The sequence below is a fragment of the Eucyclogobius newberryi genome, unplaced genomic scaffold, assembly GCF_026437365.1.
Source record: "Eucyclogobius newberryi isolate DKJ021-1_F unplaced genomic scaffold, fEucNew1.0.hap1 SCAF_16, whole genome shotgun sequence".
Lineage (NCBI taxonomy): Eukaryota > Metazoa > Chordata > Actinopteri > Gobiiformes > Gobiidae > Eucyclogobius > Eucyclogobius newberryi.
In genome coordinates, this window is record NW_027315790.1 from 32,707,155 (window position 1) to 32,732,726 (window position 25,572).

The following is a 25,572-nucleotide window of genomic DNA, read 5'->3' on the forward strand; positions in this document are numbered from 1 at the left end:
CAGCCTTCTTTTTCACCACCAGACGTCGCCAAAAAGCCTTCAATCGTTCACTTTTCAAACCCAAACTGCCTTAGCGCGGACGTGACCCTTTTTTATTAAGCTTTGAACAAAACATTCCACCCTTTGAGGCGAATGACTCAAACTGGTGCACGTTTTCACACAGCGTTATTGCATGCATTGCCCGCTCGACCCCTTAGAACAGGAAAAAAATGCCCAAAATCCATCGTTTTACAATCCGCTCGGGACGCTCACGCCCCCATCAGGACAGCGCCCAAACTTGTTCATACTAAACCTAAAACTTCATGGGCGGTTTATTACAAAACAAGTTTACGCCGGGCGGTCCTCCCCTGATGAGGCGTGGGCCTTTGTCAAAGAACACGCTCAGAATCCAACCTTCCAACATTAAGGGGTTCAACGCGGAGGCAGTGCTTTCGCTTCGTCGCTTCGTTTTAGTCCAGTGCCAAAAACGTGAACGACAGTTAAAAAGACGAGACTCGAACGTGATTTACAAACGGGAGCGGACGGGGAACTTGTGGATGTTAAATGTGGAGCGGAAAATGAAAGGGAAAAATTTGATATTTAAAAAAGGGAAAATCCAACTTAAAAAGAAATAAAGTTGAATTGTATTTTTCATTAGTTGTGACTTTAATCAGTTTACAGACGGTAAAATAAGAATACGCTGGTTAAAATATCAAAAATGGCACCGAAATGTTGTAATTGACAAATTTTCAATTTTTTCTAGTGCAATTTAAACAATTTATCGTCGCTACATTTACAGTTTTAGCATTTTTGAGCATAAGTGGTGTCAGGTTTAACTTTTCAGCGCGCACGGCGTCAGAAATCACGGCAAACTAAATCACTTTACGGCATGATTGGATCTTTGCGTGTGTTTTTAAATTAAAAAAGTGCCGATTTTTAACATGATCGACCTGACCAAACCCTATGTAAACCTCATTTAGTCTCAGCTTTGCCGAGGTCACAGTTTTATATCGACACACTGCAAGTTAAAGGGTGCACTGAAATGATTTGGTCACTATAAGATTCAAAAATAGCGCTGTAACAATATCGCAGTAATTAACAGCCATAATTGCAATATTTTTCAACATAAGCAAGAATATTTGAAAAAGTGATTGAAAAATATGGGATAATTCTCTCTTTTGCCACTTAGGATATCGTTTGTGTAAAAATATCCACAAGTGCCCCACGCCGCCCTTGTTCAAAGTCTCTTAAACGTTACAGTTATATTTATACACACGGCAATAGAAACGTTTTTCAAAAAATTTAAAAATTAGACTCGTTTCGGATCGTCTCATTCCACGACATTTATTTTTTTTGCCGTTCTTGCAACCAAAAAAAAAAAAAAAAAAAAAAAACACACAAAATACTCTTGTGTATTTTTTTGTTTTGTTTTGAGGGGTCGAAAAGCAATCGTTAAAAACCAACTGGCTTTTTGTAAAATTTCATCACAATATTATAACATCGACAACAACAAGACGACGACACCGATGGTAAAACCACTAACTCTAAACAGGATTTTATAACCACAAAAACATTTTATTATATTAAACTTTTACAAATCTGCTTTCTTGATTGGTTATGTATAAATGCATAAAGTTACAGATTGTGAGTGCTTTCCGCTTTTGCCGTTCATCTGGCGCCCTCTAGCGTTCAGTGCAATGAATTGACCAGAAAATAGTAAAAACAAAAAAACAACAAAAAACAATCTAGAATTCGCTAATTTTATGTCTAAAACTAAATAAATCGGAACAAAACCCAGCTGTGTACACGAGCGTTTAAGGTCCAAAGAATTTAAGCCCGAAACTTTTGATACGAGAAAAGCTTTGGGTTGTTTTTAAGACCATGATGCATTTCATAAAATAGGTCCCGACGCAGACCGCTACGCAAAAAAAAAATGAAAAAAAAAAGACCCGCGATTTAAAAAGTTTCAAAACACACAAGTTTCACATTTTAAAAGCAATTAAAAAAAAAAAAACTAGAGAAAAAGCTGTGGCTCAGGAAAAGCGCGAGAAACACCCTGGATTTGTGCCCGTTTGCAGTCAAAATGTCAAAACTCGTGCTTTTTGAAAACGCCACCGGGCGAAATGACACGGTTCAGTCCTTAAACGTCGAATCGAAAACGTAGAAAACCAGAAGAGAAACCGATCGCCACCGCTTTAAAATCTGGTAAACCGCGGTGGTTCTTCCGGCTGAATCGTGAGGAGTTCGAGGAATTGCTGCCATTTGACGCTCAACAAACGTTAAAATTTCGCGGTAAAATCTAAAACGGATGCAGATAATGGTAAAATCATTTAGGGCGTCGATCTTAAGTGCGCACAGACTTCAAAATGTGCGACGAAAGCGCGTTTTACGGCTCCGACAAAGCAAGAATTACATCGAAATGACACAACATGAACATTTTAGCTTAAATTTGGTGAATAATCTCGTTACTGGCCTTTTTTTAATGCAACTTTAATGCGACTTGTAAAGCAGCCCAAGTCCCATAATCCTTTATTTTAAACGCTACAAAAGCAGAAAATGATGTCTTTTATCCAAAACGTGTCGCTTTAAAAAGGTTGTAAAAAGGTTTAGCGTAAAAGGACTGAATGATATCATAAAGACTGGTGGAAAACGAGATGATTTAGTCGTACATTTTGTCAAATTTGGGCACTTTTTGTAGCACTGGCACAGAAGAGACTTTAATCTGCTCCTTTTGAACTCTAAAAAGGCCCAAATCTTCCAAAAATATTCAGACCAAATCACCGAGCGAGTCGCTACAATCACGAACCGCGCCGACCGAGCCCCGGAAAGCTCCCGCGCTCAATAGAATATATGCTATACTGTACTGTACTTGTATGTGTTTTTATAAAAAGAAAATTCATTTACAGCAGTTCTCTTCCCGCCTCCAAAAAATCTTTTTTTTTTTTTTTTTTTTTACAATTTCAGTGGCCTGCCATGAAGAAAAAGAAAAAGAAATTACTTTACACAACCATTCGAATACAGCAGTACGTGAATATACGATGCCTTATTTACAACGATAAAAGACGCACGCGCGACACCATCAATCTCGCCGCGACGGAGGGCTAAAAGAGAGCTAAAAGAGCTAGCATGTAGGGCGTGGATACCCAAGTTCACCTCGCTTGTAAAGATTGAAGTTAAAACAAAAAAATATATAGAGATTTCAAACCCCCGCCCTGACCCCGCCCACCCGCCCCGCCCCGCCGCGTTACGACCCGATAAAACGTGTTCGATTTCTGCCCGTTTCCGGAGCATTTTGAGGTAAGTGAGAACAGTCCTGGTTTAGCTAGGGCGAGCTGTGTAGCCGCTAAAAACAAAAACAAAAATAACGTACAAAACTTAAAAAGAGAGTGCAGACATTCAAATAGAAACAAAAAAAATTAAATGGCTCGATTGTAAAGAAGGATTGTGTGTGGGGGGTGGGGGGGGGGGTTCGCGCCCGGGTTTCGCGGCGCTCGATTGCTGGTTTGACAAAAAGAGTTTGGGGGGGAAATAAAAAGAAAAGTGCGGCGTGTTTTTGTTGTTGTCGTTTTCTTCTGAAGAACGCTGGCTGGAGATTGTTCGAGAGCCGCGAAAAGGAAAAACTGAAAATAAAAACAAGTGAAATGAGAAAGGGGGAGGGAGCGATGGAGGAGGTAAAAGGTAAACGAGAAGAAGAAGAGGAAGAGTCCATAGAAAGGGGGAGAGGAAAAAACGGGGGTGGGATCAGGCGAAGTACATGGTGTGTTGGGTGTCGTAGTGGATCTGGACGGCTTTGGCCAAGGCCTGGGGGTCTCGGCCGTTGCTCTGTCCCGACACGTGGCTCCCCTCGGCACTGGAACGCACAGGAAGGACACGGTTAGTGACAGGAAACGCCAAACGGTCACCACCAACCGCCGACCTGGACCTGACCGCACCCACTGTCCACTTCGCTTTGATGTACTCCAAATATTCTGCGTTATTTGCGTCGTTCTCAGCCTCTAAACCTGCTCTTGAGGACTAAAAAACAAACAAACGTCTGTATCTCTGCTGTTTCCCACTGCATTGTCTGCGTTTTGCCGCCATCTACTGACCGCAAAGGGAATTACACCGGTAAATAATAAACTATGCAAGGCAGATATGAGCATTTCTTTCGTCTAATCCCGATCAGTACAACTGCATGACGAGTCTGGAGAGGTTTTCTGGAGTTAAAAACGGTAGATAATTCTCAGACGCATCACAGGTCGACTATGACATCACAGGTCGACTATGACATCACAGGTCGACTATGACATCACAGGTAGACTATGACATCACAGATCGAGGAGATTCAGAACGGAGTGTTTGAGGCTCGGAGGGGAGAGGACTTTATCAAACTGAATGATAAATGCTAAATGTTCCTTGTCATAAACTCGGCTGGAGCACAGAGAGAACAGGGTTAGAAGAGAGGAAAGTCCACCGGCACTGACTGAGTTTTGCCGCCATCTACTGACCGCAAAGGGAATTACACACGTTAATAATAAACAGCTGGACAGTTTTCTCAGACATATTTAGAAGTCACGCTGTTGTGCCGATTGTGATGAGACGGGAGAAACGCTCAGAACGAGTCATTGGCCACGTCACAGGTAGAATATGACATCACAGATCGAGGAGATTCAGAACGGAGTGTTTCTGAGGCTCAGAGGGGAGAACACTTTCGAACCAGGATTCATCAAACGAGCGTGAAAGAAGGTAAATGTGACTCCAGCAGCGTTTGTGATGAAGAACAGTGTGAGAACCGGGTTAAAAAGGAGAGAAAAGTCTTTTGTACGACTCCGGAATATGACAGTGACGCAAGATATAAAAAAGAAAAGACTGAGATAAAAACTACCAAGTCAGAACTCCTAAAAAAAACTTAAAAACTGCACCCATTTCTAGGCATAGGACTATTGATTGAGGTCTGAGCCGCAGGATGTCTGTGCGCCCGTCCATCCGTGAGAGCACTGACCTGTCGTGGTCCTTGTCGACGAGGTGGTATCGGGCCCTGAATGCCACGAGCCGGGCGTAGTAGGCGGGCGCCGGGATGGAAACGGAGCGCGTGCAGCGGACGTACGTGTGGCACAGCTGGTACGTGAGCAGCTGCAGCTCGTCCGCCGTGAAGCAGTTGTCGTCCCACAGCACGTGATAGTGGGACGGGCGACTCGTGCCCTGGGAGGAGGAGGGGGGGAGGGCGAGGAGGAGGGGAGAGAGGAGGAGGAGGAGGAGGAGGGCGAGGAGGAGGAGGAGGAGGAGGGGAGGGCGAGGAGGAGGAGGAGGAGGGGAGGGCGAGGAGGAGGGGAGAATCGTGATCAATTGTAAAATCGTAATATTTCTCCGTACGATAATGGAGACTCTTAAATCTGAAACACTGACATGTGTTCATGCCAAGTCATGTGTCAGAAATGTTTAATAACTTGTAAACCCAAAATGTTTCCTCTGGTACAGACCGGTCTGTAAAGGGTCTTAAAGGGTCTGTGATTGGATGTAAATGTCAATAAGATAAGATATTCCTTTATTGTCCCACATGGGGAAATTTCATTGGTGCAACGCAGGAAGAGCCAGAGGTAGATACAGAAGAACAGATCACTTATAGGAAGTCTGAAAATGGCTGTGGTTAGTTGTAAATGGCAGTAAATGGCAGCGATTGGCTTTAAATGGCTGCGATTGGCTTTAAGTGGCTGCGATTGGCTTTAAGTGGCTGCGATTGGCTTTAAGTGGCTACGATTGGCTTTAAGTGGCTGCGATTGGCTTTAAGTGGCTGCGATTGGCTTTAAGTGGCTGCGATTGGCTTTAAGTGGCTGCGATTGGCTTTAAGTGGCTGCGATTGGCTTTAAGTGGCTGCGATTAGCTTTAAGTGGATTTAAATGGCTGCGATTGGCTTTAAAGGGCTGCCATTAGCTTTAAAGGGCTGCCATTAGCTTTAAAGGGCTGCCATTAGCTTTAAAGGGCTGCCATTAGCTTTAAAGGGCTGCCATTAGCTTTAAAGGGCTGCCATTAGCTTTAAAGGGCTGCCATTAGCTTTAACTGCCTGCGGTTGACTGTGAACACTTGTGATTGGCTCTGATGGCCCACGCCTCACCTGGATGCCCGCGTGGCTGCACAGGTAGAAGTCAAACTCGGATGGATGTGTGATGGTGCTGTCCACGGTGGTGCCGGCCGGGACGTTCCCGCTCTTCCCGACCTGGAACAAGTTTGTATTGACCAAACGTTACTTTGAATTAACCAAATTCAAAATGACAAACATGGCAGTGTTTTCCTGACCCTCTCGGCCTTGTCGGAGCAGAAGAGTCGAGTGTGGTGTCGCTTTTGGACCACGATGTAGGTGATTCCAGGTCGATAATCCTCTTCTAAACTGATGCAGGCTTTTCTGATGGCGATGAGCTCCGGCCACGCAACCTGGACATACGGACGGACTTTTAGACTGGACATACGGACGGACTTTTAGACTGGACATACGGACGGACTTTTAGACTGGACATACGGACGGACTTTTAGACTGGACATACGGACGGACTTTTAGACTGGACATACGGACGGACTTTTAGACTGGACATACCCACGGACTTTTAGACTGGACATACCCACGGACTTTTAGACTGGACATACGGACGGACTTTTAGACTGGACATACGGACGGACTTGTAGACTGGACATACGGACGGACTTTTAGACTGGACATACGGACGGACTTGTAGACTGGACATACGGACGGACTTTTAGACTGGACATACGGACGGACTTTTAGACTGGACATAGGACGGACTTTTAGACTGGACATACCCACGGACTTTTAGACTGGACATACCCACGGACTTTTAGACTGGACATACGGACGGACTTTTAGACTGGACATACGGACGGACTTTTAGACTGGACATACGGACTTTTAGACTGGACATACGGACTTTTAGACTGGACATACGGACTTTTAGACTGGACATACGGACTTTTAGACTGGACATACGGACTTTTAGACTGGACATACGGACGGACTTTTAGACTGGACATAACAACGGACTTTTAGACTGGACATACCCACGGACTTTTAGACTGGACATACCCACGGACTTTTAGACTGGACATAACGACGGACTTTTAGACTGGACATGTCCAAAGGGGACTTTTAGACTGACATGTCCAAAGGGGACTTTTAGATGAGTTTTCAGACAAATGTTTGACAAAGTAACAAGTCAAGAAAATTGACTTAAGCATCCCCCTTGTCAAACTTTTTTAGCCCCCGTTGTCCAACTTTTAGCCCCCATTGTAGCCCCCTTTGTCCAACTTTCTAGCCCCCCTTTGTCCAACTTTCTAGCCCCCCTTTGTCCAACTTTCTAGCCCCCCTTTGTCCAACTTTCTAGCCCCCCTTTGTCCAACTTTCTAGCCCCCTTTGTCCAACTTTCTAGCCCCCTTTGTCCAACTTTCTAGCCCCCTTTGTCCAACTTTTTTAGCCCACCTTTTGTCCAACTTCTCTCTTGGTTCATGCTTATTTAGAGACACTTTGGTCCCATGTTGGTAATGTCCTGGTGACAATCTAAACACCATAATATTTTCTCAGCTGGTACTTACTGTGATGTGTCACTTAAATACATTGCATTTACAAATCCTCTAAATATGAGATACACAAAAACTAGTCAACATCAGGGATCGTTTGTTCAGCGTGAAGTTGAATGAGTAAAAAACACGCCCTTGAGGTCACCTGTTTCATCTGGCCCTCGGACACGCCCCCTCTGTAGTAGATGATCCTCGTGGGTTTGAAGCGAGTGGATTTGTAAAACTGAATGAGCAGCTCTCGCACCATGTTGGTCAGGTCCTGGATGACCTCCTGACTGAACAACTGCTCCTGGAAGAACAAACGCAAACATCTGAGACGGCGTTCAGACGAGAAACACGCCCGTTTGTGTCGATGTAGTTTTCCTTAGTTTGATCATAGTTTGTCCAATTTACACAAAACATGATTTGACTTATAAAAAAGTTAGACACCTTTATTTTGTAAAATACATGTCTAAACCATCAGAAAATAAAGGTTTTTACAGGTAAATTCAATAGTTCCTGCATTTTTGTCAGTATTTTGTGCATTGAAGACATTTTTCTCTTCACAAAACACAGCTAGACTGGTGTAAAACTAAGATAAATATCTATAAGAATGAGACACTTTCACTGTGTTTACACTACGCTTGGCGTAGTGGTCAGAGTGGTTAGAGCTGCAGAGTTAAACTTCTGGACACACTGTAGTTCCAAAAAACAGGGCTAAAATGACAATAAATTAAAAACTGAACTAAAACGCACAGATTTATGATATCTTACTCCAAAATCATGTCTTGGTCTTGAAACCGCTTAGTAATCAAGAGAACACAGGAACTGGTCAAATTACCTCAGACCGATTATTAAAACCAGTAAAAACTAAAAAAAAAAAAAAATTACAATTCTAAATTAAAGTACATTAACTAATACAGATGTTGTCTTTTTGCATTGTAAAGGATCACGTTCCGCATTTATTACAAACACTGCCTTTTTGCAAACTTAGAGGCGTTTTATTGTGATTTATTATAGTTATTATGACCGTTCTTGTTTAAAAGCCTTCGCTTAAAACCCTCGTTGCCGTGGAAATGTCCCATGTGTATGTCCCAAATGTAGTGGCCGTGTAGTGCTTGAATAAATAAATAGTTTTTACCGGAGTGGGAGCATTTACCCCAGACAGATCCTGCCGCGAGGTCTGGACTCGGACGGTGGCGCAGTATCGGCTCGGGTGCCCGTCCATGCTCCCGACCACGGCGGCGATGGAGGGCTTCTTCCCGTCGCCCGCGGGAGGGTGGGTCACGTCGGCCCCGAGGAAGATGACGGGCTGCTGGAACACGGATGGCCTGAGGGGGACCAGGGGGTTAAAAATGTATGGGTGGAACGGACTTTAGTGATGAAAACTCACGACGCACTGAATAAACGAAGGGCGAGCGAAATTAAAACATGGAAACAATAAGACACTCGAGTACAAACAGGAAATCTAAAAAAAGAGCCTTATTGTTGTGTAAAAGCAGTGTAATGTAATGGTCTCTGTGCATATTAGCATGTGGCTAGCTCAGTGTTAGCGTTAAATCGGTCTAAAATTTATACTGTAATCACGGTGAGTTGTGGTGGAAAACAGGTTAGACTTTATAAAACTTTATAAAACAGATTAATACTTCAAAAGGACACGCGCGTTTATAAAAGGAACGGGTTTGTGTCTCTATGCTAACGCTAATCCTACCGTTGCGCTATCAACAATCAAAAAAATGAAACAAATGTAAATAACTGACATAATCTTCACATGAAAACAGACAGTCTTTAAATTTGGTTGATTTTTATATTTTAATAAAGTTAGCATTAGCTGTGAGAAACGGTTAGCTTAGCCGTCTGCTACTGTGCTTTGGGCCCATTTAAACACATTCATCTGCTAAAAGATATCATTTAATTGAAACACCAGAATAGTCATGTTGAGAGCGCGGCACCGGCCAAGAAGTGTTTGCCACTAGGAGGCGCCGACAACTTCCTGACACAATTTCGAATCCCGTTTCAAACCGCCGTGCACAATTTTAGACGTCAACTTGTGTTTCTTTTGTACATCGAGACTTTTTACATATATTTTTAACCGGAAAAGGTCGTATCCTCACCTCTGATGCGGGACAAGGACGTTGTTGATTCCCCCGAGTTTGGCGTTGATTTTGAGGCAGAGGTTGGACAGAGTCTGAGGAGACGTCTTCACCACGTTCTTCACCTGGACACACTGAGTGGCCATTCCCAGCAGAGTGTCCCCCACGCGCTTCACCTCCGCTGCAGGTGGACCAAAGGGACAGATTTACACTCGGGGACATCGGGCGGACCGAGGGGAAATGGAGTGGTGTTGGGCGGTCCTTCTCACCGTATACGGGCGTTTTCCCCGGCAGGATGACCACGATGAGCTGCAGGCCCACGTAGGACATCTTTAGGTGCTTGAACATGGGCTCCACGCTGTCGGCTCCCTGGGCGTACTTACAGAAGCACGGCTGGCCCTGGATCGGCATCCCGGCGTCCTTTGAGATCTTACGCAGCTGGTCCGTGAAACTCCTGCAGGAAGAACGAGAAGAAGAAGGAGAGGAGAGGAAGAACAGGAAGAAGGAGAAGAACAAGGAGAGGAAGAACAGGAAGAAGAACAAGGAGAGGAAGAACAAGGAGAGGAAGAACAAGAAGAAGGAGAAGGAAGAGGAGAAGAACGAGAAGAACAAGGAGAGGAAGAACAAGAAGGAAGAGGAGGAGAAGGACGAGATGAACAAGGAGAGGAAGAACAAGAAGGAACAGGAGGAGGAGGAGAAGAACAAGGAGAGGAAGAACAAGGAGAAGAACAAGGAGAAGAACAAGGAGGGGAAGAAGGAGAAGGAAGAGGAGGAGAAGGAGAAGGAGGAGAAGGAGAAGAAGAACAAGGAGAGGAGGAACAAGGAGAAGAACAAGGAGGGGAAGAAGAAGGAGAAGGAAGAGGAGGAGAAGGAGAAGGCGAACAAGGAGAGGAGGAACAAGAACGAGAAGAACAAGGGGGAGGAGAAGAATGAGGAGGAGGAGGAGAAGAAGAAAGAGGATGTGAAGAAGAACAACGAGAAGGAGGAGAAAAAGGAGAAGGGGTTAAAATGTGTGAGCAAACCAGGGACAGAGACTAAACCGGACGTTAGCTCAGTCCCTGGACAAGCGATGACACAACACAGGCTTTTTGAAAATCATTTTTATTCATTGCCTTTATATTTTATCCCATATTCTACCCAAATGTTGAAAGGAAGAAGGAGAAAGACAATAAACAGACAAAATGAGCGGAGAAGGACAAGACACCATCAGGGTTCATAGTATTTTAGCAGCCGACAAGTCAAAGTATTTAAAAAGTCTCAACGACCAAAATAAAGATTGAAATGATGCGACCGAAGGCTTCAAGATGGAAAGAAATCGTTAAAAGTGTATTCTTGTCGTATGCGTTTAATGTCGTGTCCTCGGAGTTTGGATGTCAGTCAAGTCATAGTTCGATATGTGACATCGTGCGGACAGTAACCACTCAAATCAATCAATAAACCCCCACGATGAGCTCCAATCGACCAAAACACGGATCCAATTAAGTTCTCAACCCGGACAGTGTCATCACATCTGTGAGTTATGATTAAACGTTTGGATGTAAACTCCTGCTCTCGTTGTCGCTAGCTCCGTGTAGACGTTAGCAACATTAGCGTAACACTGCATTTGTAACTGCAGCAGCCAAACGGCAGCGCAGGAGCAGGTTAGCAGACAGCAGGGGGCAGTAGAGAGCAGCTAACACCAGTATTATCAATATTTTAACGATCAGAACTTCATCCAAACGCCATGTTGGCTCGTTTAACGCCGATAAACCCAGAGCGAATTTACATGGCGGGAAATCCAACCTCTGAGGACGACCGGAACGCAGTGCTCGAGTCCGTGAAGTCCGAGTACAACAGTCGGAATGCTACGATGGAAGCGGTGCGGGACACTCACTTGAGCAGGTCTTCTCGGCACTGTTTCTGCGGCGCGAAGCAGGCCACGGCCCAGACCTTGATCTCGATGCCGGCGTAGAACTGCTTCCCCCTCATGTCCCACACGCCCTGGTTCGGAGTCGCCACCGTTTTGTTCTGCGGACAGAGACCCTACGCCCTTAGTCAACCCCCCGACTCGGCCCCCGACGCACCACACACATTTCAAAACAACATTTAAACGACACGCACAGGGAAAACAGGCTTTGCCAGAGTTTCACATGGAAGATCAGAAGTCTCAGATTTAGAATTACAAATGCTGCAGGATTTCTGTAACTCACAATTATTTTTAACACTGAAAAAGGAATGTAACGGTTAAAGTTGTACACATTATGAGAATTTTCACATTTTGAGTTTTAAAAATAAAAATAAAAAAAATGAAAAAAATATAATAATGAAAATGTAAACTGCAAAATTCTGTGACTAAAATTCTAAATAGAAAAAAATTCAAACATTCAAATAAAGTGAGAAATTTGCCAGCATTTCTAATAAAAAATCTGAACAAACAAATCATCTTCTAGTTATTTAAGCTTGAATATTATTTTTTTTAATGTAAAACCAATTTGAAGTGGAATGAAACCCTGGAACATTTGCAGAAGCAGAATTGTTTTTTATTCCAGACATGCCACGTGTGCAGCCTGGTCATAAACATTACCACAATTATATTAGATTTTTAACAAAAGTGGAAGTTTTCTTGTAAACTTCACTGTCGCCATATTTTATCTGGTAAAAAAAACAAAAAAAAGGAAATGTGCATAAACCGCTCAAATAACAGAACCGCCCCAATCTTCACCATCAGCAAAAACATCACAGAGGAACTTTAAAACCTCTGGACGTGTCAAAACTAACGGGACCAAAAGCTTTGAAACTACTGAAACACAAATTAAATGCTGCACTAAAATATAACGCCCCGGTCCCAGTACTCGCCCCGCCACAGCCCCGGTCCCAGTACTCGCCCCGCCACAGCCCCGGTCCCAGTACTCGCCCCGCCACAGCCCCGGTCCCAGTACTCGCCCCGCCACAGCCCCGGTCCCAGTACTCGCCCCGCCACAGCCCCGGTCCCAGTACTCGCCCCGCCACAGCCCCGGTCCCAGTACTCGCCCCGCCACAGCCCCGGTCCCAGTACTCGCCCCGCCACAGCCCCGGTCCCAGTACTCACCCTGCCACAATCGCGCCCGGAGTCCGTGCTCACCCTCCCCCCATACTGGAGCATGGGGGCAGGGAGGACACGCCCCGTCACCTCAGTCATGTCGTTATGGACCACGATGCCAAACTCCTTCAGGTACGGGTCCGGACCCCCGACCATGCTGTTGCTTTTGACCTGCACGGGACAGAGAGGGTGGAAAAGTATATTTAGCATAATGTGTGTCTGTACGTTTCCTCCCGGGGACCCTTTGACGCACGTTTCCTCCCGGGGACCCTTTGACGCACGTTACGTCCCGGGGACCCTTTGACGCACGTTACGTCCCGGGGACCCTTTGACGCACGTTTCCTCCCGGGGACCCTTTGACGCACGTTTCCTCCCGGGGACCCTTTGACGCACGTTACGTCCCGGGGACCCTTTGACGCACGTTACGTCCCGGGGACCCTTTGACGCACGTTACGTCCCGGGGACCCTTTGACGCACGTTACGTCCCGGGGACCCTTTGACGCACGTTACGTCCCGGGGACCCTTTGACGCACGTTACGTCCCGGGGACCCTTTGACGCACGTTACGTCCCGGGGACCCTTTGACGCACGTTACGTCCCGAGGACCCTTTGACGCACGTTACGTCCCGGCGACCCTTGACGTCCCAGCGCGACCCTTGACGTCCCAGCGCGACCCTTGACGTCCCAGCGCGACCCTTGACGTCCCAGCGCGACCCTTGACGTCCCAGCGCGACCCTTGACGTCCCAGCGCGACCCTTGACGTCCCAGCGCGACCCTTGACGTCCCAGCGCGACCCTTGACGCTGCGGTCACTCACCAGTCGGCTGATCTCCTCTTGCCGGTCGGGGGCAGAACGGGCGGTGGCTTTGATCATGGTTGAGGTTTGGTTATCGGTCAATTTCTTTATACAGCGCTGGCCTGCCACGATGTTACAGACCTGACAAACAACAACAACATGTTTAAATCAGCAGCAAAAACTACAGACCCTTTAACTGTAGAGGTGCTAACGACACCGGTGCAAATGTATTCACAAATTATGGTTAAATTGCAGACGATTCTCTAAATTCTAATTTACCAGCTCTTCAAAACAACACGTTACAATCTCTACAACATTCACACCGATATATTAGCAGGATATAAATAATTGATTTGCACCGTCTTCTTTGGCTAAATATATTCCAGATTAAGGATTTTACGTTTATTATAGTCGGCACTTTGACCGAACGACATCAAAATCCTTAAATTTGCTTGAAGAACTCAAACTTTCTGAATGAAAAAGTCGAGATACTTTCACTTAAACGTGTATTTTGACTTTGATTGAACTGAAATTGTTCCTACGCTTAATATTGCGATATGTTTATCGATTAACCAAATCCCTACTCTATAAATAATGGCGGTGTTTGTGCTGGACAGTCCCGGCGCTGACCTCTAGGGGGAGGTAAGTGTGCTTCTGCTCCTGTCCCACTTGCAGACAGGGTAAGTGCGGGTATTTGAGCTGGAGATTGTACTTCTGTTTGAAGTACTGGGCGACGGTGCACTCCATGGCCTGCCCGTTCTCCAGCTGAAGGGGGAACCTGAAAACAACAAAGAGGCTCAACTTTAACAAACAACAAAAACTTCTTATACTACATTTTCTCCACTTTGTGTTCAAATGGCATTAGTTCAAAAAGGGACGTGCGACAGGTTTTTACGATGTTCTAATTCTGACTTTATTTGGTGTATTTGTATCTGTTGTACATATAAATTATAGTTTTACACCGATCGAGCAGGTTTTTGTGGAGAAAACGTTGAAAATGTGGAGAAAATGACAGGAAGTGACATCACACCAGTCAAAGCATATGCAGAATTTGGCGTGTGGCGCGCGTTTATGCCGTTGTGTGGCGCGCGTTTATGCCGTTGTGTGGCGCGCGGTTTTGCCCGGGGTGTGGCGCGCGGTTTTGCCCGGGGTGTGGCGCGCGGTTTTGCCCGGGGTGTGGCGCGCGGTTTGCGCCGGGGTGTGGCGCGCGGTTTGCGCCGGGGTGTGGCGCGCGGTTTGCGCCGGGGTGTGGCGTGCGTGTTTGCCCGGGGTGTGGCGTGCGTTTGCCGGGGTGTGGCGTGCGTTTGCCGGGGTGTGGCGTGCGTTTGCCGGGGTGTGGCGTGCGTTTGCCGGGGTGTGGAGTGCGTTTGCCGGGGTGTGGCGTGCGTTTGCCGGGGTGTGGCGTGCGTTTGCCGGGGTGTGGCGTGCGTTTGCCGGTGGCTTTTGGCTCACGTTTGGTGGCTCGCCGGTCGTCGTGTCACATTGCAAACACGATACTTCCTCTTCATCTGACCGCAGTGAGTGACCTCCACCTTCAAACCTAAACAAACAAGAAAAGAAAAGATCATTATCATCATCAAAACACCTGATCATAATAATTCTGTCCCGGAGCCTTCAGTTGTCATATTTCACGCAAAATAACTTTATTTGTTTGATAAGTTGTTTAAAAAGTCTCTAGAAATGATCGTTTGACTTGTCAATCAACAAAACGATCCCACTACTCGACTGTTGAAATAATAATTTAGTCAGACATTGCTTAACTGTCTAAGCTGAGAAAAGAGGTTTTACGACTCAGAAAACGTGTGGATTTAGTGTATTTAATGAAAACTCTCAAGCGGCTTCACCTCGGCTTCATCTGGGGCCAGTTTTTCAAAATCCCTACAATATTGTTCATCTAGACGAGGTTTTCAGGGGGAATAATCATTAATCAGCTTCGATATTGTCATTTATCGCCAGAGTTTTCCACAGATACAATTGTGGCAAAGGTGGAACCATTTCTATTTTACATAAACAGATTTTAAATGTCACTTATTGTCTCTCGTCAATCTTTAAACCCTTCCATTTTGAACAGCGCAGTTTCTTTGCAAGCTTTTTAAAGAAAATACTAACAGCCAAACGTATTATTTGCCAAATTGGTCGATCGTTTTGCTCGTTTTAGAATCCAAAGACTCCTTTTCATGGGAAACACAGGAAACAGCATCAGAAAAGTGCAAACTTTTAGCATTTCGATAGAACGATTCGAACGATGCTTTCCTCGCCCACCTCGAATTTCCTTGGTGAACTTGACGCGCTGGGAGTCGGTGAGTGGCTTGGTCTGCTCGTTGATGTTCTGGATGTCCAACACTTCGCACATGAACTCGATCACAGGCTGGGCTCGGTAAAAGGCGGTGGCCGAAACTGCGAGTCGAGAAAAAAAAAAAAAGTTTAAGGGCGTAGATGGGCAGGATTACAGGTTTGAAAAGCGACATCGGTCAACGTAAAGTGTAGTTTAACTGTCAAACTGAGCAAAAACTGTTAAATATCATCTCGTCATCTTTTCTTTTGCACATATAAAGACTAAACTATCTCTGCATGAACGTGTCGGTGTTATTAAAAAGGTCAAAGCGGTCAAAACTTATTCTTTAAAAACTTATACAAAACTTCTTATGTAATGTAGAACTAAAACTGAACTGACTTACACAGAACTAAGAATCGTGACAAGTAGACTATACAAATAAATAATTAAAATAAATGATCGTAATTGTTGATGGATGTAACATTAGCTGGACTACAGAGTCTCACGAAAACATTTTTTTTTTTTTTTTAAACAGTGGAATCATTTGATAAAAATGTCAAAAAACATTAAAATACTTCAAATTTTCTTCAATACTACACATTATTCCTAAATGTCCTCAGTTCAGTTGCCATGTTTCAACCTTAATTTGATTAAAAATGTATTTAAAAACCACGTTTCATTGTTTGACTTGTCGACCACCAAAATAATCCATCGTTGCTGAAACCTTGAAACAGAAAACTCACCGTCGATGTTGAGCATCATATTCCACATGGCGGGACGGACGGACTGATGGAAGCCGAACCACACCTCTCTGCCGCCCCCTAGAGGATGGTAGTATCCTTCAGGAGGCGAGAAGAACGAACGGCCGACGGGAGTGTATCTGCGGCGAGAAGGAACAGCTCAGACTCTGAATCGATGCAGTGCGAGTTCAAATTAGGTTTAACGCTCTAGTTTTCCAGCGTCTCCCGGGTTTTTAGCCGAGAAACGCGGTGGAAACGCAGGAAACGGGAGCATGGTGTCAATAAACGGCTGACGCACTTTAAAATGACTATGTGTGAAAATGACGGTGGCGTAAACGGCACGGCTCACGCGTCCAGGACCTCGGGGAAGGATCTGTGAAGGACTAGGACGAGTTTACGGTTGCACTGGAGGAATAAAACGCGCTTTACGACGTCAATTTGACAACTAAAGACGGACGGACTTTGAAGGCGAGTGGCTCAATCAATGGAAACGCCGCTTCTTACTTCTTCTGACTGCTCAGTACGCAACAATAGCATTTAATATGAAGTAATAGAAAGCTGTTTCGGGTTTGAAAAGGCGTTGAGATGCCTTCGTTATGCGTCGCCAGAGCTCCTGGAGGAAAGTTAACCGTAAACAACCACGAACATCTGCAGTTGGACACGAAACATAATCTGAACAAAGACGTCTTAGTTGCTCTCAGTCTATAATGATCTTTAGACGGGACAGTGTAGCATGAAGTGGGGATGAGAGCGGGAAGGACACCAAGCAGGAAACGGCAATGAAAAAACTAAAGTAAAGTGCAGTGGAATGACCCGCTTAACTGACACTTTCATTTTGCCTCGTTTTCTACTTGTAATTACAGAGTTGTGCAGCCAGATGGCGTTCATGTGCCTCGTACAACTGCGACGAGTGAAAAAAAGTTAAACTAAAACGCCAAACAGCAGGATTTATGGACTAATCTTAAATCACACAGGGTTTATTTAACATGCATTTAACGTTGGGGAAAAAGACAAACTGGATTATTTTTGCTTTTTGCATCAGATGTAAAACTTATCAACCTTTTTACCAGCACAAGCTAAAGTAAGCCGCTAACGTTAGCAACTTTACGACGCAACTCTTGGAATAAACGTGGGCCAATTATGACTCGTATAATTAAAAAAACCACATCAAAAAAAGCACTGCGTTTCTATCCACTTTGTTTTCTACATGTAATTACAGTTGTGCAGCCAGATGGCATTGAAAGAAAGTTAGCTGAAACTCCAAAACGGCAGGATTTATGGACTAATCTTAAATCACACAGGGTTTATTTAACATGCATTTAATGTTAGCGAAGAAAACAAGTTGGATTATATTTGCATCAGATGAAAAACGATTGATCTTTTTACCTGCACAAGCTAAAGTAAGGCGCTAACGTTAGCAACTTCACGACGCAACTCTTGAATAAATGGCCAATTATGACTCGTGAAATAAAAAAAAAAACACATCAAGAAAGCACTGCGTCGACTTTACCAGTTCAACTATCGGTTAGACAAAGATGTAAAACCGCCATCGTTAGTCGCTCGTGCTTAATACGTTTATCACACACTTAAAATGGGGCTTAAAATATGCCACGACGCGATCCGGACCTCCGCTCTTCGGCGCGCTCCACTGACCTCATGGAAGGAAGGTGCCGCGTGATGACGTCCAGGGCCTGAACAGAGTCCTCCGGGACCTCGTTCAGATGCCCCGACAGCGCCTCCAGCAGCATCTGAAGCGACACTACGGACACCCACTGCAGGGACACTTTGAACGTCTGGTCCTTCCCCTCGCCGGGCAGGGTCACCTCCAAGTCCACCTGGAAGCACGAGCAGAGGTAAGGAAGGAAGGAAGGAAGGTGTTATGTCCCTGAAAAGTCCTGGAAACTAAGACAATACGGCTCAAATCAGTCATAATTTCTCCTGTTCAAATTACCAGCACTTTCTTTGTGTTTTCATTCGTTTTAAACATGAGTTTGAGCTTCTTCAGAACTAGTTGAAGGTCAAATTGTGTCCCGTTTGTGATTCGTTTTAGGCAAGTTTATTTAGTATTTTAGTATTCTGTTTAAAGTGCCCCCTACAGGTCGGACGACTGATTGAACTGAAATACAGTCAAGATAAATATATTTAGAATTTTGAGTCAAAAAAAGTATACAAATGTTATCACAGAACATTTTAAAATGAATAAATAGATGGGTAAAAATATTTAAAAATTAAAATAAAAACAAGCAAATAGAAATATATGGGAGCGACTTTATTTAAGAGTTAATGTTTAGAGAGTCAAAAAACTGACAGACCGCTAAAAGAGAAACACGCTGCGACCCAAAAAAATTGCATTTGTTAGTTTTGGAAATCTGCGATATTCGATAAATACTGTAATAAAAATGTTAAATGTAGTACAAAATGATATTTCTGCACTCGTGTTCATTTCTATGGTCCAGTCGCGATTTTGTGCGATTGACGTTTTAGCAGATTTTTAATGAGTCGTAAAAATATTGTCTAGAAAATTTAAAAAAAAAAACATTTTTATGTGCAATACCAAGAGACATAATGTCATTCATCCTGGCACAATATTTTCTGTCCATATAACAACTGTAAATAAGAGTTATTAGGCTATAAGAGGCTTTTATAAGAGTTTTTCTACAAGAGTATTTTTATAACTTGTTTTTTATTATACTTCTGTACCTACAACAATGGAATTTCCCCATTGTGGGACAAGGTTATATTATCTTATCTTAATTGTCTTTATTAGACAATAGACTGTAGTTTTCAATGCTTTTTCAATGTGACGGTTCTGGAAAGGTCACATTTAGTCCAGTCTTCGGTGTCGAGCTGAAGTAGAGTCTCAAAATTAGTTTTGACACTAGTTTTAGGATCGATTAGTGTCCAACTTTCAATCTAACTTTTGGCCGAATCCAGTCTTCATCCTGCCTTCAAGAACCCACTGACGTCATCCTAGCGCCACATTCTGGAGAAAGAGTGCGACTCACGACGTGGCAATTTTACCACAAAAGGCGGATCACGGTTCCTACGCACGACGCCGCAGCGTTCATGTTCGAGGGCAAACGTACCCGGTCCCGGCCGATGGGCAGAGGGTGGGCCGTGTACATGTTCCTCTTCCCGTCGTATCCCGGCTGTCGATCCCCGAAGATCTGCATCTTGAAGTGCCGCACCATCGTGTCCACCACCTCCCTGAGAGAAACGGGCGAAGGGCGAGCGTTATCGACTTGGCACGAAGCATAAACGCGTTACGTGGAAACCAAACGTGCGCTGGGATTAAAGGAGACGCAAGCTGCGATTAAAAGGAGACGTGCCGTGTGGTCTTTAACCGGCCGAACTCTAAAAGTGTCTCGAGTCGGGCTTTAAACTACTGAACATTTGTCCCGTTTGTCTCCAATTTGACCGTTTGCGTAAAGTTTATAATTGTACTTCCTGGTTGGACGCGAGCACAAATATGACAGAGGTAATTCCACAGCTGTTACCATAGCAACCAGACTGTAAACAAGAGCCAAACCCCTCCAATTTTTCTAATCATGACTTAGTTTGGTGGATAAAACCCGTAGTAAATATTTATCATAGTTTTACTTCCGTTAAGGGTCAGTTTGTGAAGAAAAATAAGTTTAAAATGACAGGAAGTGGAGCTGAATCCCTCTGTGATGTCATCAGTCTGCGACAGACAGTTTAAACCATGGTTGGACTAAATAAAGGCGTTTTATGGTATTATTGTGAGTCAGATCAGAACTGCTGTGTCTGTCAGAACTTGTTTACAGTCTGGTTGCTAGGTAACAGCTGAGGTAATCACCTCTACCTATGTCAGATTTGTGCTCATGTCCAACCAGGAAGAACAATTATAAACTTTACACAAACGGGCAAAATATTTAGTCAAAGCTGCAATATATAATCGCGTTAGTTTGAATATAACTTTATTGACTTTGTTTATCGCCGGCTGTCGAGAGAAGACCAGACCGCGCCCGGCCTTGAAGCGCGCCGTGGTTTACCTGTTGACCCGCCGCGGACGCTTCTCGGGCTTGATGTCGATGTCATAGTGGTAGACATCGATCTTGGGGATCTGGACCTGGAAGTGGTTGGCGAGGAGCCGGATGGGTTTCCCCACCGTGCCGAGGCCGGGACGCCGCGGAGGTTGGAACAGAGAGGTCGGGGCAGGTGGCCCTAAAAACACAAGGGACAAAAACAGTTCGTGGTTTAAACCGATAAACCGGCAACAAATGCATAAGCTTGGAGGACATTTTGTCGGGTAAACAAGGCAAACACAAAAAGAAACGTGATAAACTGTTGTGCAACCAGAGGGCGCTCACGCTCCCTCAAACATTTGCGTCGTCTCCAGTAATAATGTTTCTCGTGAAAACTGAGCAAACCTGTTTTTGGACTAATATAGATTAAATATAGTTGGTTTACCGCATTTTCCGGAGTATAAGTCGCACCAGCCAAAACATTTATAACAGGAGAAAAAAACATATAAATCGCACTGGAGTATAAGTCGCATTTGGGGGGGATGTATTTGATAAAATCCAAGACCAAGAACAGACGTTTCCTCTTGAAATTCAGTTTAAAATAATAACAGATGAGAGAACATGGTGAATAGGTGAACGTATGCTAACGCTAACACCTTCAGCTACATGATGTATGCTAACGCTAACACCTTCAGCTACATGACGTATGCTAACGCTAACACCTTCAGCTACATGACGTATGCTAACGCTAGCACCTTCAGCTACATGACGTATGCCAACGCTAACACCTTCAGTTACATGACGTATGCTAACGCTAACACCTTCAGCTACATGACGTATGCTAACGCTAACACCTTCAGCTACATGACGTATGCTAACGCTAACACCTTCAGCTACATGACGTATGCTAACGCTAACACCTTCAGCTACATGACGTATGCCAACGCTAACACCTTCAGCTACATGACGTATGCTAACGCTAACAACTTCAGCTACATGACGTATGCTAACGCTAACACCTTCAGCTACATGACGTATGCTAACGCTAACACCTTCAGCTAGATGACGTATGCTAACACCTTCAGCTACATGACGTATGCTAACGCTAACACCTTCAGCTACATGACATATGCTAACGCTAACACCTTCAGCTAGATGACGTATGCTAACGCTAACACCTTCAGCTACATGACGTATGCTAACGCTAACACCTTCAGCTACATGACGTATGCTAACGCTAACACCTTCAGCTACATGAGGCACAGACAGAACTGTGGTAAGTGTCTGGTATGTTAACGTAACATATGAACAGTTATTCAGATAACTATAGCATAAAGAACATGCTAACAAGTTTAGCAAAGCATCAGTTTTACCCCAAATCACTAAATCCACTGAATTCTTCTTCCTCTGTGTCACTTCTAAACAACTCCACAAACTCCAGAGGAAGAGGAAGTGCAGATTCTTCTTCTGTGTCGCTGAGAGCCTAGAGCGCCCTCTTGTGGTTGTGTGAAAACAACAAATAATGTCATAGCCCGAAAAAACTGTATATAAATTGCACCTTTTTTTTTATAGTTTTGGCCGGGGTGCGACTTCTACTTATATTTATACTTAGACTTATACTCCAGTGCAACTTATGTTTTTATCTTCTCTATTATGCATTTAAAATACGGAAAATACAGTTTCTAAGAAAACTGACTGGAATATTCAGAATCTATTGAACTTTTACCGGCTGAAACATTAGCGAAAGTAAAAAAAAAAGAATTTAAATGTGGCTACAGAACAAATGTAAAACGTGCCTCCCCAGTACATGTTACGGTACAGTATTTATTGCAGTATTGTTGAGTCTCTGCAGTGTCGTGTTTTTAGTGTCCCGATAACGATATTCAGCTCACGATATAAAGTCAATCCAACAGAAATGCGCCATAACGATTCTTCAAACGCATCAGGGGAGGTTTAATTATCAGACAAATACAAAAAAAAATACCCCTTATACCCTTAATTTGACATCTTTTTTTAATCTTTATGTTTAATGAGCTCTTTTTGAAGCATTTTTTACTAGAAACAATGAACTAGATCTTGAAACGTTGCACATCTTCAAACACGACATCCACATTTCGATATCCGACCGCTACAAACGCGGCGTAATCTCACAACTATAGGTGGTCATTAAACGATTAGCACAACGCCCAATTTAAAGCTCGTTTGACGTAGATTGTGACGTTCTGAATGTAAACGGGGGCCGACGCCACGCTCCCGTCCACATAAAGCGAGTATGAATGCTCTGGAGCTACAGGGTCACGGCGGGACAGAGGGGGCAATGACCTGCGATTATCCCCCCCGCCACGGGACGCCACAGACAGACCCCGCCCCCCACCAGAGCCGCTAACACACCGCCAACGGGGAGGAGTGACCAGAGTGGACGCACGGCAACACACGCCGCCATCTTTGGACTGTAACCAGGCTAAAAGAGCGGCAGATGTTTTCACAGAAAGTCTAAAGTGCAATATTAAACTCCCAACGGTTCAAGAAGTTAATTTACCTTTCATTTTCCTCAAAAAGATTTTAAACTAAATTATATTAAATGGTTTTAAAGCTTGTTCTGGGTTAATTGGCTCTAGAGAGGTCGTAAATAATCATGGCAATTTTAGAAGCAAAATTAAGTATTTTTAGTTCAATCAGCCAAAAAATTTATTTAAACGTAAATAACTTCATAAAGCAGAAATTGCTTATTCCATTTTAATTTTATAATGTCAGTTTGTCATTTTGTCTTTTTTTCTTTTAGGTCAAAGGTCTTTTTACGTGTTTTAGGGTCTTTTAGTCCAGATAAACAATAGCGATCATAAACTTCAATTTAAATAATTTTTCTATAGTCTACTAGTCACAACAGCAGCTTTAATTTAAAAATAAAATGTTACCATCTTGATAATGATATGCAAATTATATTTTAACACAGCATCAAAATATAATTAAAATAACCACAAAAGGGCAGAAACGCCTCCTTTGTTTGGAAGAAAATACTAAAGCTTTAAGTCTCTTTTTGAAGTGATTTTAATTGTTTTAATTAGTTCGATATAAGTATAATTTACCTTAAATCTAACTAAAATTTTGGCAAAACGTACAAGGGCGGCACAACATTTAATCTGCACGATATTTAATCTAATTTAGTCAAACTGAGTCAAAAGGGTCAAACTGCGTCAAAATAAACCCAAAGTGAGGCCAATTAAGACGCAATAAAGAAAATCCTGCCTAAAAACCCCAGTAAAACACAAAAGTCCCTAAATCATCTCATTTGTTTACATGTGACATACAGTACAAACATGGCCGCCACAGCCTGACGTCCCTCCTCCTCTTTCCACACCCCCAGCGACGCCCCCACCCAAACAGAAGCTCCCGGCGCAGACAGAGCCATATGGACCAGATTATACGTTACAACAGGCGACAATGACGTGCACTAGAGCGGCACAAGCGACCCAGAGCGGCACAAGCGACGACCCAAGAGCGAGAGGCACAAGCGACGACCCAAGAGCGAGAGGCACAAGCGACGACCCAAGAGCGAGAGGCACAAGCGACGACCCAAGAGCGAGAGGCACAAGCGACGACCCAAGAGCGAGAGGCACAAGCGACGACCCAAGAGCGAGAGGCACAAGCGACGACCCAAGAGCGAGAGGCACAAGCGACGACCCAAGAGCGAGAGGCACAAGCGACGACCCAAGAGCGAGAGGCACAAGCGACGACCCAAGAGCGAGCGGCACAAGCGACGACCCAAGAGCGGCACAAGCGACGACCCAAGAGCGGCACAAGAGACGACCCAAGAGCGGCACAAGAGACGACCCAAGAGCGGCACAAGAGACGACCCAAGAGCGGCACAAGCGACGACCCAAGAGCGAGCGGCACAAGCGACGACCCAAGAGCGGCACAAGCGACGACCCAAGAGCGGCACAAGAGACGACCCAAGAGCGGCACAAGAGACGACCCAAGAGCGGCACAAGAGACGACCCAAGAGCGGCACAAGCGACGACCCAAGAGCGAGAGGCACAAGCGACGACCCAAGAGCGAGAGGCACAAGCGACGACCCAAGAGCGAGCGGCACAAGCGACGACCCAAGAGCGAGCGGCACAAGCGACGACCCAAGAGCGAGCGGCACAAGAGACGACCCAAGAGCGGCACAAGAGACGACCCAAGAGCGGCACAAGAGACGACCCAAGAGCGGCACAAGAGACGACCCAAGAGCGGCACAAGCGACGACCCAAGAGCGAGAGGCACAAGCGACGACCCAAGAGCGAGAGGCACAAGCGACGACCCAAGAGCGAGCGGCACAAGCGACGACCCAAGAGCGAGCGGCACAAGCGACGACCCAAGAGCGAGCGGCACAAGAGACGACCCAAGAGCGGCACAAGAGACGACCCAAGAGCGGCACAAGAGACGACCCAAGAGCGGCACAAGAGACGACCCAAGAGCGGCACAAGAGACGACCCAAGAGCGGCACAAGAGACGACCCAAGAGCGGCACAAGAGACGACCCAAGAACGGCACAAGCGACGACCCAAGAGCGGCACAAGCGACGACCCAGAGCGGCACAAGCGACGACCCAGAGCGGCACAAGCGACGACCCAAGAGCGGCACAAGCGACGACCCAGAGCGGCACAAGAGACGACCCAGAGCGGCACAAGAGACGACCCAGAGCGAATGTGGACGGGAGCGCACTCCAAACGCTCTTTTTACACACGATAAATCGCTCTGAACGGCGGCAAATCAAACGCTGCGGTCTGGTTGGGTGATTTAGTTAAAATATATGGACAAATCTTAATTAGAGCTGTAACAATTATTTTAGTCGACTCATAACTTTGAGACTTTTTAAACGCGTCATTGACTAAATAACAGTAGAAATGTGACGACTGAAGACCTCTAGATGGGGAGTATTTACAAATAAAGTGTATTATTGATGGAAATCTGAAATCCTTTAGTCATTTTGCACATTTTAAGTCAATTATGTCATCGTCTTTGTTATAAAAAGGTCTGTTCGTGTGCGTTTTAGAGTCGCCAGCGTCCGGAAAAACGCTGATGATACGGCAACGATTATTTTCAAAGTAATGTATTTCACACACA

General features: G+C 44.8%; 1 protein-coding gene across 4 annotated transcripts in view; it reads right to left on the reverse strand.

The window, feature by feature from the left end:
• Positions 1-3,672: 3,672 nt before the first annotated feature.
• Positions 3,673-25,572, reverse strand: part of ago4 (argonaute RISC component 4) — a 29,778-nt gene continuing 7,878 nt past the window's right edge. The window contains exons 2-19 of one of the 4 annotated variants that reach the window (XM_072448287.1): positions 20,495-20,666; positions 19,568-19,688; positions 18,135-18,316; positions 16,485-16,621; positions 15,729-15,863; positions 14,919-15,006; positions 14,097-14,244; positions 13,488-13,607; positions 12,682-12,843; positions 11,488-11,621; positions 9,884-10,068; positions 9,636-9,795; positions 8,681-8,852; positions 7,688-7,831; positions 6,253-6,387; positions 6,071-6,172; positions 4,961-5,160; positions 3,673-3,829 (exon numbers count right to left, since the gene is read on the reverse strand). In XM_072448287.1, coding sequence (XP_072304388.1) covers positions 3,721-3,829; positions 4,961-5,160; positions 6,071-6,172; positions 6,253-6,387; positions 7,688-7,831; positions 8,681-8,852; positions 9,636-9,795; positions 9,884-10,068; positions 11,488-11,621; positions 12,682-12,843; positions 13,488-13,607; positions 14,097-14,244; positions 14,919-15,006; positions 15,729-15,863; positions 16,485-16,621; positions 18,135-18,316; positions 19,568-19,688; positions 20,495-20,666 — 2,606 coding nt within the window. In that variant the 3' untranslated portion in view covers positions 3,673-3,720. Of the gene's footprint in view, positions 3,830-4,960; positions 5,161-6,070; positions 6,173-6,252; positions 6,388-7,687; positions 7,832-8,662; positions 8,853-9,635; positions 9,796-9,883; positions 10,069-11,487; positions 11,637-12,681; positions 12,844-13,487; positions 13,608-14,096; positions 14,245-14,918; positions 15,007-15,728; positions 15,864-16,484; positions 16,622-18,134; positions 18,317-19,567; positions 19,689-20,494; positions 20,667-25,572 lie in introns of all 4 variants that reach the window. The other 3 variants (XM_072448286.1, XM_072448285.1, XM_072448284.1) reach the window with 3 other exon arrangements.